This window comes from Anopheles maculipalpis, chromosome 2RL (assembly GCF_943734695.1).
Source record: "Anopheles maculipalpis chromosome 2RL, idAnoMacuDA_375_x, whole genome shotgun sequence".
Classification (NCBI taxonomy): Eukaryota; Metazoa; Arthropoda; class Insecta; order Diptera; family Culicidae; genus Anopheles; species Anopheles maculipalpis.
In genome coordinates, this window is record NC_064871.1 from 43,155,972 (window position 1) to 43,173,207 (window position 17,236).

The 17,236-nt window shown below is 43.4% G+C and overlaps 2 protein-coding genes across 3 annotated transcripts in view; both read left to right on the forward strand.

The window, feature by feature from the left end:
• The window catches only part of LOC126558232 (protein elav-like), a 381,245-nt gene that overhangs the window by 188,235 nt on the left and 175,774 nt on the right, over window positions 1-17,236 (forward strand). The window lies entirely within an intron of this gene.
• The window catches only part of LOC126559646 (uncharacterized), a 57,635-nt gene that overhangs the window by 38,257 nt on the left and 2,142 nt on the right, over window positions 1-17,236 (forward strand). The window contains exon 4 of the mRNA XM_050215817.1: window positions 12,700-12,889. Within this exon, the coding sequence (XP_050071774.1) occupies window positions 12,700-12,889 (190 nt within the window). The remainder of the gene's footprint in view (window positions 1-12,699; window positions 12,890-17,236) is intronic.

Sequence of the window (17,236 nt, forward strand, 5' to 3'; positions counted from 1 at the left end):
GATCACCCGGGTTGAAACTCGAATTGAGTGTTTGGCATCATATTAAATGTTTCTACATGAGCTCGAATTTTTTTGGCGATGATCTTTTCAAACAGCTTTCCTAAGGAACTAAGAAGCTAATTGGTCGGTAATTTGAAGCAATTCTCAGGTCTTTTCCAATTTTTGGAATACCATGGACCATTCCCTAAGCCCTAAGCGCACTATCCATTATGCAATTTAATAAGATAATTGTATTTTTAGGAAGATGTTTTATCATTTTAGTGTTTATTTGGTCCATGCCGGTGGATTTTTTGCTTTTTAATATTGCTGATTGTTTTGCTAATATCCTTAGGTTTAATGAAGCCAGAAGGATTGTAATCCGGACATGGATGAGCTCGAAGAAAGTTATTCACTGTTGCATTGAAATTATTTTCTAGTGGACTCGCAAAGTGGCCTGGGTAGTATTATGTGCCTTTCCAAAATGTGATTTAATGGAAGAGCATGTTTGAAACTTGTGTTTTGCTAGCTTATGACTGATAAGGAATTTTGTGTCGGCTTTCCCATCTCAATTCCAAACATAATTTCACACTTTTAATACATTTTCCCAAATCGATGTGTTTCTGTAACACCGAAAAACATGTACCCCGGTAATGTTACTCTTACTGGTGCAAAATTGCATTCTCGCATAATTCACCTTACATTCACATTCACCGAAAACCGAATTGCGGAATCATGTACTACCCCCAAGCACACATCACAATACCCCATCGCTCTGCTTCTCCTTTACGGGTGCCTCCCTTTCTCCTGTTGTTAAGGGGAAATGGGGTGGATGCGCACAGATGCAAATGCATGATGCAAGCACATGGCAAAAAAAAAATCGCACTCGAAAGCAAACATACGTGCTGTGGCAAAGTGCGATTAATTTACGCTCACTGCGTATGATAATTTCAATTACATAAATAAATTTGTGGTTTAATTTGTTTAAAACACTACTAACCGCCGGCTGGCAGGTGCAGATGGGCTGCCTTCACCTGGCTAGGGAAAGTGGGTGAATTTGTTTTGGCGTCACTGATGGATGCAGAGTGGCATGGCACAAGAAACTGGGCTCCCTCTTTATTTGCGCCGCATAACTTCGATAGGAAATGCCGTTTGTAGCAATTGGGTGTGATTTGTGCTTGTTTTATTTTGCCAATGACTGTTAGCTTTGTCTTAAAGAACGCTCAGCCGTCGTTTTCTTTTTTGCAATTGAACTTTACGATGAACTAATCAACATTGTATGGAGGCGAAACGGATAATAATTTTAATACGAAATGTTTATCATTTCACTCTGATTATTCGAGGTTCACACATTAACCTTCAATTGTTCTTCACGTGCCTTTCTGCACGTATTCTTTTCAATAATTTCATTTCTCCACTGAGGCACCGTGTGCAACATCTGCACCCAATTGTGGGGCACATTCGCAAATGATAAATGTAAAAGCAAAAGCGTGCACGCTTGACACAAGTTGAAACACTATCATTTAATGAGCGAACGAAAAACACATTTTATTCGGGCATTATTACGAGCACAAACACACAATTCTGCTCTACGTACGCGTGATGGATACGATGCAACTGTGTCGTTTCGTGGATGACGTGTTGCGCTCCTTCGCCGCGTCCCGTATGTTGTAACGCGCATTAATCAAAGCTGGGTTGTGATTTTATGAATTTACAATGTGCTGCACAAAATGATGCATTGGCGTCATGTTCATGCTCTGCCAGGATGCATGACACACTTTGTGCGAGGGAGAAAGGTGAACCAGCAGTGCAACTGTTCTTAATCCTATTCCACACCCAAACGACCCAGCACGAGACTGAGGGCGAATAATAAACCAACCCTTCTGCATGCGCTTGTGCGGAGAACGGAGCACTGTGAAGATGTAGTAAACTGTAGTCAAAATCACTCGCTTCGTTCGTTGCATTATGCAGATGATGTACGGGGTTGTAATTTCAACCTTCAACCCTCCCTTTCGTCTGCTTTTCCTTTACATTTCCTTTTGATGGGACATAACGAAGCGTTAGCATGTGCTATTTGGTGCTAAAGTTAGTGTCAGCTAATCGACCGATCCTAATGATAATGATAGGAGGAGAAAGTTATCCAAAAACCCGATGATAGCGACATTTTGGCATTGTTGGGTAGAGTCCACTGAGCAAAATTTGTACGTTCTCGATCATTTACTTATCCAATACTTGAAAGTTTCGAGTGAGAAAAGTGAACAGATGATAACACTTTTGCTTTGCGTCATACCAACGGCAACTTCAAAATTTATACACTTGGATGAAGACATTATTTTCAACTACGAATAGCCCCTGCTCGTGTTGTATGTCGTCAGTATCCGTCCTCCAATTCTCTCAAAAAAGTGGAATATTTTTGCATAATATTGCTCTTAGCTCACACTTTTCGGTGACCAAAGTTCAGTCAAGTTCAGCGATCCCATACTCTGGAAATGCTTACAGCAGAGGGACAAGGTCAGATGTCACTGAAGGAATGCACGTTTTCTGTTCTTTGGTCGTTGGGTTTTCTCCTGATGTTCGCGCACCGTCCGTCACGTGGATCTTTTCGTTTGATATAATCAGCTCCAAAAGAATAAGCTTAAGAACGTCAAAACGGGAAAGGTCACACCTTTTCCTCTCCCTGCATGTTTCTTGTTACCGTGAGAATTGGCTGACCCGGTAAAAGATGAAATGTGTAAGCGATGTTTCGTTCGGGTAAGATTTATTTCACCCGGCCGTGCTGTTGGGTGGGAGCAGTTGTAGACCTTTCGCATTGCGTCCGTGGAGTACACGGCTGGGGAACGACCAAAATAAATGCACGTGAGAATTCTCCAGAAAAGGGGAATGGCTTTATTTAACCCCCCGAATGACACCAGGCAGATGGAAAATGTTTTCATCAAACCATTACACGAAGCACTTTTGCTGTAAAGAATTTTGGTGTTTGGTTGGATGTTTCAATTCAATTCCGCCCAGCGTCTGTTCGTTATGTAGAACAACCGAAACGCTAGTGTGTTTGAAAGTTATGATATGCAATTTCCTGGAATTTCTCTCCATTCTTTGTAGATGGTTTGCGTTGGTGGTCTTGCTTGTAGTGTTGAGAGATGGCGAGCATGTAAAGGAACCTGAAATGAACACGTCTGTCAAAACATCAAACTCATTTATCTAACGATGCATCTTAACGATTATGTCTTTTTTTTTTGAGGTCGTATAGCTTTAACAGTGTGTTAATGATTCGTCCGAAATCTTCACGATAGAGCATAAGTTATCCCAGTCTCATTACAGAAATAACAAATGTCTTCAGGAATCTCTTTTGGAGCTAACTAACTAAAGCTGTTGGGTGGGATCGGACCAATGACATCAGACATCTGAATGAATGGGTGGAACAGGTTGTCTGGATGGAGGTCAAGTTCATGGTGAGGCGTTTTATGGTTAATCAGCCATCAAAACTTCCTACACGAATCACATTTATTGGCAGCTACTGTCGAAAACCACTAAAGTCCCACGCTTTTCTCGCTAGTTTTTGGACACATTGTGAGTGACCTCGGTGGACCAACAGCGCACAGACGTTGGCGTTTGACTTGCGTGACTGGTTGAGTAAGAAGCGGATGTGATGCTTGACAATTGTCCTTAATAATTTCTAGGTTCTCCAATTTCTATTATTTCGCCTTTCTTATTTTGGGAAGAATCAAGTGTTGTTGAATTCTTGAAGGCGAATTGCACTCGTCAAAATAATTGTAGAACAATCATAAATACCTGAAGCCTTAAAATGCTGCTATCAATGTTGCTCTGATTTTGCTTCTCTACCAACAACTCGCAAGGTACTCAACGAAAAGAGCGTACCAAAGTGATTCGATTAGTATTTTAACACGCTACAAGTAAAAATAACACTGCTGATGACATCAAAAAGCGTAACGAATGACATCATCGACAAATTGGATCATTTGCAAGTATGTTTCATTTGCTTTCCCACCTTCATGCTGTTGCGTTTGTTCACTTGTTTCGTTGACTTGTTCGTCCGATAGCTTGCTGCTGGTACCCAAGGAACAGAAGGAACAGAAGGAAGCACGTGCGCCAGGTTGTTTGTAATGTCGTAAACCTCGAAACACTCAGTTGTCACCTGCGTTTGACTAGCAGCGCTCTTGCTCACATAATGTCTACCAGCAAAACCACAGTCAGTCGCAAAAAAAAGGGGGAGGGGGGGGAGGCAGTCAAAGCGTTCCGATTTGGATGCCATTTTAAATTACTGCCGCCACACTATCGATCTGTGTTCCCAAACGTGATTTTGTCGTCTGCAGCAAAAGAAAGGACCGGATTTGTTCGGTCATGCAAATCATTTGGCTGTTTTGCGCGGCTCAATTTGCGTGACGGACATGAAAATTGCTTTATTGCGAAAACAATCCACGGTAAACGTTGTAGTGATCCTTTCCCCCCATTTGACGAAGGATGGACCGAACGTCACCTTACCGGGATGTGCCGAACAAAACCAGCTACACAGAAAAGCATAAAAAATTGTACCGGAAAAATTGGATGTGCAGTTGTGCAGTTGTGCTTTTGCAAGGGAAAGTAGTAAATGGAGCATTTTCCACCCCGTCGTATTATGATTGCTTTTTGCTGTGACTGTCGTCACTGTCACCGTGGTTCATCGTTTCCGCAATAAGAAAACAACAAACATTAAGACACAGCACAGCACTGGAAAACTTCAACCAAAAACCACCCATCCGGAAGGGCATGACGCGAGCGAACAGACCAGCAGTGTGTGTACGGCCGTTGTTTATGCAAATGTCTGCAAAAAAATAGAAGAAAGGGTCCTGCTTTTCGCCCGCTCTTGCTCGCAGGGAAATGATAAGAGCTTTTCATGTATTGTCATTTTCGCATTGCTCATTCGGAGGTTTCTTTTTTTGCATGAATGGTTTAAAACAAAAATAAACACCACGACACTCGCTCGGTGCTTTAAGCGCATTGCAATGTGTCTCGTTTGTCATTGTGCTGTCAATTTGGGATGCATTATTCTCCTTCGAGCGTCGTCGTTGTCGTCCCTTGACGGTGTGTTTCTATAATTCTTTGCTCTTTGATCACCCTGGCATTACGTGCAGCGTTTTTTTTTTTTCAAACAAAAGGGCTCTCACTAATACAAAAACACAACATTTGCTTGCATCCTCGGCACTGACTGCTGCCAAATGTCTGTTCCTGCAGAAACCCTTTCGATGCAGACACACGCGCTCGTTGTGCTGCATTCAACCGTAGCAACAAACCGCACGAGACCATCAAAGGTGGAAGAGGAAGGTGCTCCAATCGGGGGTCTTGTTCTTGAAGGGCATACACAACACCAAGTCGAAGTTGAACCATTTGCCAGTTGCTGGTACATTCAATATATTTGTGTGGTAATAATGCACGCCGGTTCGGCGCGCGGTACATTATTCTGCTGCACTCGGCAACATTTATCATGCCGTCGCCTCGCTATCGTCGAAGCTGCACTTTCGTTCATAATTGTGGTTTGTTCGCTTTGGTTGGTTGGTGCGGCAACGAGTTTGCAACGGGGTACGGGTGTGTGACAAGCAGCAAGCCTTTGAATTGAATCGACTTTCGAGGTCGCATCGAATGAATTGCAAAATTAGTAGAACGCAGCTAGAACAGGCGCGCACTAGGTAAACATTTGTCTTTCGCGCGAAAACACATAACGTACTTGGATTTTGTTGCATATTTTATTGCATTATGAATGGGTCTTGCTAAGCTGAAGATTTACTGGACATTAGGCATTAGTATTTCGTGTCTGCATGTCTACGAAAGTTGAGCCAAAATTGCGTCCTTAGCTAAGGACAGTAACATATTCCTATAAACTATAATGTAGCAGAACATTCCTGGTTTAACTTATCAGAACTATATACATATAAGTTCGTAAGGTTTTAGTACAACCGTCGTAAATTATTCAATTATACTTTGGTGCAAAACTGCGATTTTGAAGCGTCATCTTGAGGCTTCCTTTTCTCCCAGCTGTCTTTTTCCTGAAGTTAAAAGCAAATAGTTTCCATGAACTTCTGAAAGTGACAACATTTGTACCGAATAAAATGTTTTGCCGGCGAGTTATCGTATATTAGTGGAAGTTTATGATGGCCATGCTCTATCAGAAAGAACTTGTCGAAAGTGGTTTACGTGGTTTAAAAGTGACTTTTTGTAAGTATCTAGAATAGCTCAGGATATTCCTTGAAATATGAAGATATAGAACTTCCAGGCAACACTCGTTGAAGATCCTTCACAAACGCAAGATGAACCTGCAATGACGTGAGAGGTAACTCGGCCAGCCATTTGCCAACATTTAAAAACTATAGGGATGATCCGTTAGATAGGACATTGGGTGAAGTGCGAACTGAAGCGAAGAGATCATCGACTTACTTACTTACTTATCAGGCGCTACAAACGCTTTGCGGTCTTGGCCTGCCGCAGCAGAGTCCGGAGCCGCTCACGGTCCCGTCATCCGCCAATCCGCTATCCCGGCCTTGATGGCGGATGATTCCACGCCATCCTCCCACCTCAACCTGGGCCTACCACGCCTCCTCGGCCTAAAAGGACTTTCTGAGCTGGGTCGTCCGGTTCCATGCGTATAACATGGCCAGTCCATCAGTGCCTGGCCAGCATAATTTGGTGCACGACGGTGAGGTCGTCATAAAGTTTGTACAGCTCGTCGTTGTAGCGGCTCCTCAATTGTCCTTCCACATATACGGGGCCAACGATCCTTCTGAGCATCTTCCTCTCGAACGAGGCTAAGATGGCTTCGTCTGTTTTGGACAAGGGTCCATGTCTCATAGGCGTATGTGAGTACTGGGACTATAAAGGTACGATACAGTCCCAGCTTCGACCGTCGCGACAGGTTTTTTGAGGTGGGATGTTTCCTGAGGCAGTAGAATGACCTGTTGGCCCAGACAGGCGAGTCCATCTCCCTGACGCAGCCCTTTGGTGGTAGCAAAGGACCCTGATAGTTTTCCATCCATCTTCACCTGACATCATCGACACCCAGGTCGAATATTCAAGAAAAGCACTCGGCCTAATATGGCAGCTCCGGTTAAAAAATAGTTGAAATGTCTTACATGAAATGTCCTACCCTATCTGTCGTACAGACCAGCCAAGGCGCCTTCTGATTATCATCTTTTCCGATCGATGCTGCATGGCCGAACAGAGCCTTGGTTTTCCTCAATTTTGAAGAGGTGAAAAAATATATCGATGAATGCATATCGTACCAAGAACTCTCTTTTCTCTCGAAGGAATCCGTGTTTCGTCAAAAATATGGGGAAAAGTAATAATCAACGATCAACTTTGGAAATTGAAAAGTCATCAATTCATCATAATCTTCTTGCTCACCACGTATTCACAGTCCTCACTACGGGGGAGACGGGTCCGATTGGGATTAGAGTCCCGGTTCTACCGTTTGAAGACTGGCGCCGCTGTCGCCTACTCCACTGAGCCGCCCCCTTATTATCATCTCCATAATAAAGCATTCAATTTCCAGAAAAAACTCGCACGAACTTATTTTTAGTCCTCATACATATATATGACTCACGTGTAAATCGTGAAATCAATAGCACAATCTCCACTCTAACACACGTTTCTTCCTAACACGGTGCATTCAAGAGCATACGGTTGCAATTTCGCTTGTTTTTCCCCTTTTATTTCTCCTTTTTCTCCTTTCTTCTTTTCTGCTTTGTATAAAAATAAAACACTGAAGAATAGACTGTCTAGCACCGAAGCACGTCTCAGTCCCTGTTTCTATTCGTTCAACGGTGCACCGAGTATGCGTCATTGTGCGTTCTATGTAAGGAGCTGGGGTTCTGTGTTTCTTTTTTGTTGTTTCTGGCGCTATCGATGCAACGAATGCAAATGCAACCATTTTAAGCATTTTCTTATCAAAGAATAACCTGCTAGAAATAGGTAAGTAGGAGTCCCCTCCACCGTTCAAGAAAATGGAAATATAATGTGAACAGTGGTGGTGGTGGTGGTGTAGGTAGCATTCGCTTTCGTTTGACCTATTGTTCTTTCCTGGCCAAGTAAATGCAATTTTGCAACGCCAACCATAGAAATCGGATTGTATGTAGCACGTGCTGCTACTGCTGCTGCTGCTGCTGCTCGTGCTGTTGCCCACTCTGTTAGCCCAGTGCGAGGTGTTCAAACGATCCAATCAAACCAGGTGGTGGTTACAGTTTAATACATCGACACCTCCCAGCTGTGTTCCGGTGGTGTCCATGATTGCATTCAGCCTGTTGCACTTTCGTTTTCTCACGCTTTGTTTCGGTGGTCAAAAAAAGCGTTTATTCAATTTGCAAGCAAAAAACCAACCTGCATCTGTCTGCCGGTGATGATTTAACAAAACAACACGTTTTGCAGTGTGTTTAGTGTTTTCGCGCGACACGTACAAAAGACCATTAGGCAAGTCAACAAACTCACAAGCAGCATCACATACATCAGTTGCAGACAACACCTATTTGTAGTGAGCTGCTTCTCTAGCAGCAGCAGCAGCAGCAGCAGCCCATTTTACGATTATTCAACATTCAAGAAATGGCAAAGAAATGAGAAGCATCATCATCCGTGTGTGGGTATGTGAGTGAAATATTAATGAAAATCAAACCGGCGTAGCAAGTACATATAAAAGATGAAAAAAGATCCAAACAACTGGGGATGGACAATTTGCTATGTTCATTTATGTTGTTGGAAAGCTATACTTTGCAAGCTCGCTTGTTAATTTAATCGCAAACCACTTTCATTTCCTCGAAGTGTTTGATGAATAGATTTGGGTTTTTTTGTTGTTGTTGTTGCCCCTTTTTTCCCTGTTCGGTCACAGTGCAATCTATTGATTGCGCCATCGTTCCTTTATATCGCTTACTGTCGGACCGATACCATAAGGCGTACGAAGGTGGCCGGTGTTTGGGGCGGGTTACGATAGACCAGTGCCTGATTGTGTGCAGTGGTACAAGGTTCATAGTCACCCGGTTCAACTGTGTCACAATAGATCATTCCAAATCGAGCAAGAGAAGTAAGAGAAAAACTACTCGAATGGACAAATCGATGCACTTAAGTAATGTCACGTTGATAGAGGGGAAGGATAAAAGCGCACACTCCAAATGCACGTTGTATTTGCAGATCAGTGTAGTTCCCCTGCTGCTGCTGCTACATTTGCAGATGTTGATCGTGATTGAAATACACCTTCTTTTTTTTTTTATTTACCAAACTGTCCGTGACCAACTGAGGTCCAGTTTGAGAATGGAGCATACATTTGCAGAAAGACTTGCTGTAGAATGGTCCAAATTGTAAGGAAACACGGTCTCCCGCAGGTTCATAGAGGCGAGCAAAGGAAAAGGAGTCACGTAAGGCGTGCTGTTGTTTCGGTTACTATTGCGAATCATGAAGAAGCAGTTCGAGTTGCGCCAATCGGGGGTCGTGTTAGGATTGGGAAATTGTTAAGCGTTAGCAGATATTTCTATCTGTTTCAGTTGATCGCTACTACTTGAGTATTCGATAAAGTTTAACCTAAATATTCCATGGAAAATTAGTTCAAACATACGCCGTGTAAAACATGCTTTTATTTGCTTGTTAAAACTTATTTTACCTAAAGGACCATAATTTTACTAATATTTTAATTTTAATTAAAGAATTTTGGAAATAATATTATTTACAAAGCTTGCAACTGCAATGTAAGTTCGAACGAAATGATTGCTTCGAAAATCTCTACTACCTTTCTACCGATGTAATTATGGCAGCCCAGAAGAGTAAAACCCCGAATGCCAAATCCAGTAAGCGTCTGACGACGAGAGTGACGTCTCAAACGAACGGCTAGTATTCGTAAATTCATTTCGAATTAGTCAAATTCTTTCCCAACCCAACCCTGCACAATCTGTTCAATGAAAATCTCGTTTACTAGAGTGATTTTATGCAATCTCCCGACACCATCGTCTCGTAGTCTCCGGTAGGGGTAAATGCTCTCCATAAAAATACACCACCACCAACACACACAAACCACTCATCATCACAATCATCCGCTTCGGGGTCGCCAGTCCTTCCTAGGATCAATTTTCATTCAGAAAACGAAGTGTAATTGATGGGTTTGCATTTCAACCCGTTTCCATTTGCCGGCGGACAACCGGCGGAAGACACATCGCTCGTTGAAGAGAGCAGCGCAGTCTTCAATTGCGCTTGTTCACGATTGGGTTTCCATTTGAGTCGTTTTTTTTTTGCCGACCGCAGCTAGACCGCGCCGACACCAACTTCGATGCAGTTAGAAGATTTTTAACGAGCCAAATGAAATGCTATAGAAAGTCCAAATGATGAAGAAAGAAGACCCGTTACGGGCACGGGTAGCGCGCTCCTCGGGAAACCTATTTGGGAGTGATTCACAAACCGGGTGGGATGGGCGGTCGTGGGAAGCTTGAAGAACTCGGATGGACGAAATGGTGCTGCCCCTTTTTTCCCGTGTGGCCTAATATATTCCATTTCCGTCTATTCCGGGTGTGCAGCAGCTTCTGCTTGGGCAGAATAGAATCAGAATTTATGTTATGCTTTTTTTCTTGATTAGCAAATGCATTTAACGTCGTAATTTTCGCACTTCCGTTTTAGTGGAATCTTTCCCCGAGAGTGAGTAAGTTTTCTTAAGAGATTAGTCATAATACAGGAAATACGTGCTCAATGTTTGATCCTTTAAAATTGAAGTTAAATCAAAAGAAAAATGTTCATAGAACAATTTCATAAGCTCTCATTATCCCTCGTTTAATAGACGAGCCAATGTCAGTTCCGAAAGTGGCTAATGTGTGGCTAAAAAACGCATTTTAGTATCATTGACAAGCAAACATATGATATCAGAGCGGTAAAGTAGTGAAGCTAGGTCAGCACCACACCATCCAACGGCACCAGAAAAGGTCATATATTATCCCACTCACTCACCAAAAATAAGACACACAACGGGTCCATTTTTCGGTCGAGTAGTAAGTTGGATTGAAGTGAATCAACCATGGCGGAGAAGAAAGTATAAACACGCAGAGGAAAGCTCAGCTTCACAAATGAAAACAGTGAAAACAATATAGTTACCGGGGGGCAGAAGAAGTAGCAACAGCACAACAGTAAATTATGTTTTGATAGGTCATAATCACTCGTTTCTGGTGCGTTTCAGGCCGCAGCGCTGATGATCTCTACGGCCTGACACTATTTTATAAACTCTCCCCTCTCTACTATCATTGAACGCTCCCTTCCCGAAAAAAGAAGAGACCTCAACCCCTGGTGGGCCCTCGCAGTTAGTTGCCACCGACACACGAAATTGTGATGTGATTGTGCTGCGGAAGTGCACACATCGCACAATAACGCAACAGCGGGTCACACTTACAAACGGTGGCCCGCGATATATCCAAGCGAACTCTTGTGGCTTGGTTGGTTGGTGGGTGGTGTAGAAGGGGAAGTATGTTGTTTTTTTTTTACTCTACCCCATCAGCTAGGGGGGTGGAACTGGGAAGTGGGTGATATTTGATGCCTGTTTTTTCGTTGTTGCTGCTGTTTCCTTCTTATATATACTGTTTATTGTTTTTCTTCTGTAGGATGGGAGGGGGAGAGGGGGTGGTTGGCGCCTACATGCCACCGGCGGAAAGGAGGAATTGGCGTTTCTCGCTCGTGGTCTCGTTTGTATTTTTCCAGCGAGTTCCAAAACTCGGTGGCGCATGTTTTCCCTCTTTTCTGCTGTTTTCCATCCAATTTTCTCGCTCTCTCATTCACACTGGCGCACACACATTGACGTGTGCGTTTCTGTGTTAGGGTACTAATTGTTTGGGGCTTCCGAGAGTGGTAGCGAGTGTGTGTGTGATCCAAGAGTGTTAGTTCCAGCTCATAATGCAACGCAACGCGTCTCTATTGGCTTCGAAATTGGGGAGTAGTCGACGGGGGTAGAAGGTGCTCTCCGGTGGAAACTTCGTCCCGTTCCGTTACCGTGCTGTGCTGCACATTACCCTTAGGTGTTGTAATTTTTACTTTTCGCGACCCACATTCAATCTGAGCGAAAAACCTTCCCCCACCCCCCCTAGTCCGTGTCTGGTAGGTGCGCTAATGCGAATGCGCACACACAATAACACTTCCTGTCGATGGGTTTGATGCGTGTGGCTCGCTTTTTTTTGCTGTTGTTTGACGAGCGGTAGACCTACAGACATACTCAAACACATGAGCCACCGGGATTGTAGTGGTTGGAATTTTTTTGCAGTCCAATTGTCGGCCATTTCGGGCCATTTGGGGAGCACTAACAGCTCGATGTGAAATTGAAAACCGTACCACAAACAACTGAATCGACATCATTGACCACAGCAGCAGCAGCAGCAAGCAAGCAACGGCGTGGTTGATGGGGTTGATGAATTTCGCATCCTCAATGGTGGCACACAGAGCAGGTGTGTGTTTGGATTTCCGTTGGTTATCCGGCTGTTAATTTCTGACATCAAATTTGTCACCTTGCGATCGTAAACGTGTTGTTTGATTTGACATGTGGTCAATAGTAATAATTATTTCGATTGTTGCATCTGTTTGCCTTCGTTGATTGAAATGATCAGCAGAATCAATGTTTACTTCACATAAGGTTCCACCGTTTGGAGCGGGCTTAGATTTTAAATTGAAATAGATAATTTTATCAAATCCTTCTAACTAATTGCGACTTCTTTTCGCTTTCTTCCTTTTTTACAGTTCAAAATTCAGTTCGACGATTCGCTTACCTCCACCTACGAGTATCCTTCGGAAACGTCCCTGCTGGATATGAAAGGGGACGACGATACGGATAACGGCACGGATACGAATGGGGGTCTCGTACCGGCTGCCTTCGCCGACAACGGGCTCCTGTCGCACACGAACAAACTCCTCTCCTCGGTGCCACTTGGTAAGTGTCCGACACCTTCCCATCCCGCACCACCGACCACCCATGATCCTTGCTTCCCAACGAATCCTTCCCGCGTGCTTCATCACGATCCGATTCCGATACTCGGATAGGGCTCAAGCTTCCAATGGCGGGCGCAGTAGAGGATAAGCGTAACAATCACTATTTGAAACATGATTATTTATCCCTAGTAGTTAAGAAAAAAAAACACATACAAACAAAACACCCAACGACAATTTGTCCTGTTTTCCAAAATAAATCTCTGCTCCCTTTTACCCCTAGTGTGTTCCGTTTGGCACACAGCCTTTTCCCACACAAATAAGTCCTCTAGCGGGCGGCAAACCTTTCCCGTAATCACGCATAGTAGCGCCTGTATTACCAGTGTCGTATGTAATCTTTGTGCGTTCGTAATTTTCATTTTCTACGCTGCTAACGGCCACTTTACATTGCTCTGTCGGCACTTACATACTGCGCACGCACAATAATCGACCCCTCCTTCACAACGCGCTAGACATTCATTCTGGGATAACGTCGTGAATTCGGTAAGCAAGAGCATAATAATACACAATACATACTTCATACGTTACATTGCTAAAGAAGCACCAAAAGGAAACAAGGCTTTAGAGTAAGCTGTTTATCTTATGATTTATTCGCTGAATACAAAACTTATTTAACTTTAGTTCTATGCAAGAAGTAATATTGAAGTGATAATCTTGAAGGATAGCACTTGTTTTGGTACATCTGTTTCTTCGAAAGGGTGGCAAGGTTTACTTCCGCTGTTGCTTCAAACAAAAACAAACACATGCCCATTTAAAGCTATGGAACTTTTTGTTGCAAACGTAAACATTGTCCTAAAATTAGACGCTAGCAAAGTAAACAGTGTAAAGCAACTGTAATGGATCAACTGATTAATGGAGATGAGTTGAACGAACTAGCATTAGGTACTTACAATTAGGTTTTGTTGTGAAAATAAAATCATGCACTTACACAAAAAAAAATTACACATAAAAAGTCATCTTTCTTACTGTAGCAAGGAGAATTTTTTGGGAATTTAATGTCTTGCTCTCTTCAAGCAAAAAAATCTTCTATCGACGCATCCACAAAGTACACACTATTTTCTACGCTCTACGGCGCTAAGAGACCTTAGCCAACTATTGGATCGAATTATCGGCTACGGTTGCACAACCCCGCGACAAACAAAGATCCGACCCGATCCATGCATTGTTTCCAACGAAATCGACCGAAGCTTCTTCCGCTGACCGCACACAGCACAATATTGCAATATTGCATCAGCTGCAATTCGATCCGAAATTTGAGACTGATTGGACATGAGAAGATGCATCATCAGTGGTGGTTTTGTGCGGGTCATAATAACAACAGCAGCAGCGGTCTGCTGCCAGTTTTGCTCACTGACCTGAAACCTGCCTCCTCGCGAGAACCAATTTGTGGTGGTTGGTCTCGTAAATGAAAATGAAATTTTTATCTACTCGAATCGCGCTGCCTTTATTAGTGTGCAATTGCATCCACCCCTTTCACCTTCCATGTGTATCTGACGCAATATTGGGCGATATGATCCTGCCGCGGAAGGAAAAGGAGTGTTTGTGTGAGCGTTTAGGTCATCAGAGCACGGATTGACGTCAGCCTGGTTTTTGTAGCTTGCTGTTAAGCACTTGGAAGATAAAAAAAGGCTAACGGTGAGAGAAGGTGCATCTGGAAAAATAAGCTTTACGCAATAATTTAATCAAAATAAAATTCCAATTTAAAAAGGAAATTTTCTTGAGAAAAGGATCTGAGGAAACGAGGACTTTTCCAGCGTTTCGTCGCATGACACCGACGCTGGTACCACACGGCAGTCGAATGTGACGACGAATGTGGAATTGGCATACCATACCCGGACTGCTTCAAACTGGGTTAATGAGCGCAAAGCCACGTCTAGAAGCACGAACGCGAAGACCAATTCGTTCGGAAACCAACAGGAAAAAACGTCTTAGTCATGGAGAGGGAAATAGGGTTTTTCTTGCAAACCAATGAATAAAATTCGCACAAGTAAAAGCAGAGACAGTCACAGATTTTTTTTCGCTTTTCTGTCTTCTCCTTTACATTCACAACATTAAGCTACGAGAAGATAGCTCTTGATGGCACTCTGCTTCTCTGAGAGGAACTACCAGACTCTTGTGTCGGTTTGGGTTAATGTTAGGGATGGGCTGTGCTAAATCATCACAAAACTTTGACACGCAAACACAGAAGGACAGGGAACGGCAACCATACCCGTCAGCAAATTAGCCCACGGATTGGACGGACGTTTTGGTAGGCCTGTTTTTCAGCGCCACATACATCCATTGGTACCAGAGAAATCGAAAACCGGCATAAATCCAGTGTGTCAAGTGCGGACAAAAGAGAAGCCGAAGAATGATTGTGTCGTATAGTTTGTAAACGGGGGAAATAGACCGGATATTGGCTGGGATGGTTTCCCGTACCGTACCGTACCCGCCTGATGACTTCCTGCGATGGAACATCGACACGTGGGATATGGTTTGTTCCTTTTTTGTTGTACGCATTCTTTGCAAACTTATCGTACGAGGTCGGTTTGCCAGCCATGCGTTACATAGCATTTCGGTGACGCATCATTAGCACGTCGCGACAACATCATTACGAAGGTTAAACTTCCCTTACAAAAGATCTATTCCTTTATTCGTTGGAACACGGGTCTTGGTGTTTTTATACGGAGGACCTTTATTAGTTGAATCATCAAATATTTTGTAAAATTGACTTCGGCTAGAGCAATCGAGGTAATTTCGCGCAATCATACCACCTGCAACGAAAGAAACGATATGCCCTCATGGTATGTCCGGTGCAATGCAGCCTAATGTGCAGTCAAAGATGCAACATTCATGTCGATCTTCCTTTTTTTTGCGTGCTGTTTTTCACTCACAAACGATTTGAGATATCTTAAAGCCTACAGTCTCCAGTCGGTGGCTCTTGCGATCCGCACTATCGAAGGCACAAGTGATCAAGAAAATCCAAAACAGAGCTGGCAGAAGAGGGAAAATATGGTCCGGCATTTTAATTGAGCCTAAGCAGTTACTGGTGGTTTGTTTTTATCTTCTCCCTTTGATGCACTGCCACACAACATCGGCCATAACAACAAAACCCTACCAACACGTTTGTTGTGTTGTTCCCTGTGTGTGGCGTGTGTCTAGCTATCTTAGTCGCTGGGCGGACTCTACCGGGAGATCCTTCGGCATGCGAACGTGATCGTGTTTGTTTAATTTTCACCTCCATCAGCCAACATCGTCAGCTTAAGCAGCCAGTGAAAATAAAGTATTAAGGTGAGAAAAGAAACATATTAAAAACACATGCACACACACACACACACACCTTACTATCACTTTCTATCGAAGGGTTTGTTTGCAAGCAATACGAAATGTGATATCGATGCTTCGATGCTCTCTACCCAACGGCAGTCGTAGACGGGCGCAGCGCCTACTGTGCACCTTGCTGTTGCATTCGTTAACAACTTTGATGCAATTTGTCCTAACGTTATCTTGCTATAGCGTACGCGCTGCGACAAAAGTTACTTGTTAACTCGATCACGCTTCAATGGATGGGCGGTCTTGGTAGAGGCACCGGCGACGGACACACACGGCAAAGGGCTTTCACCGGTGAAAATTTCCGTTTCATCTGACCCGATCTCACAGCGTGACACTAGGCGAGGAAAATGAGAACGGGATGCATGATGCATGAAACGCTGCCTCCTCCACCTTTTTTTGTTGTGCCTAATCGGTGGAGCATTGAAAGCCCAAAGCCGAAAATCCCGGAAAGAAAACGGTACATGAACACGCGTACGATCATCTCTCCCGATCGGTGTTCGATAAATTATGGTTCCACATATATATTTCATCCGAAAAAAGTACCGTAAAATCTTCCCGGCGATATGCAACATGTGGGAGAGGGGAGGTAGCCAAAGCCAGATATTGGTACTGGGTCTCGAACTCCACAGGTTTTTTTTTTTTTTATGGTGAACGTTCGAAACCGTGTTTGTTTTTCACCGTGTGTGTGTGTGTGTGTGTGTGAGTGAGTGTTTGAATTGATGATCACTCAGCTGGAAACGATGAATATCTGGGCAAGTCTTATCCGTGCTGTGTGTGTTTTGAGGTTAGAAGCAGGTGATTTATCGCCTTATCGTGATTAATGTTGTTCCATCTGTGGCTCGAGGTTGTGAGCCGGAGAGCGTAAGCGTAAGATATTGTATGTAAGGGGTCATAATGCACTGTCCAAAACTCCACTTTTTAATCACATAGATCAGTTGAGCTTCATATCGAAAATGGTATATTCACTTTTTTAAATAAA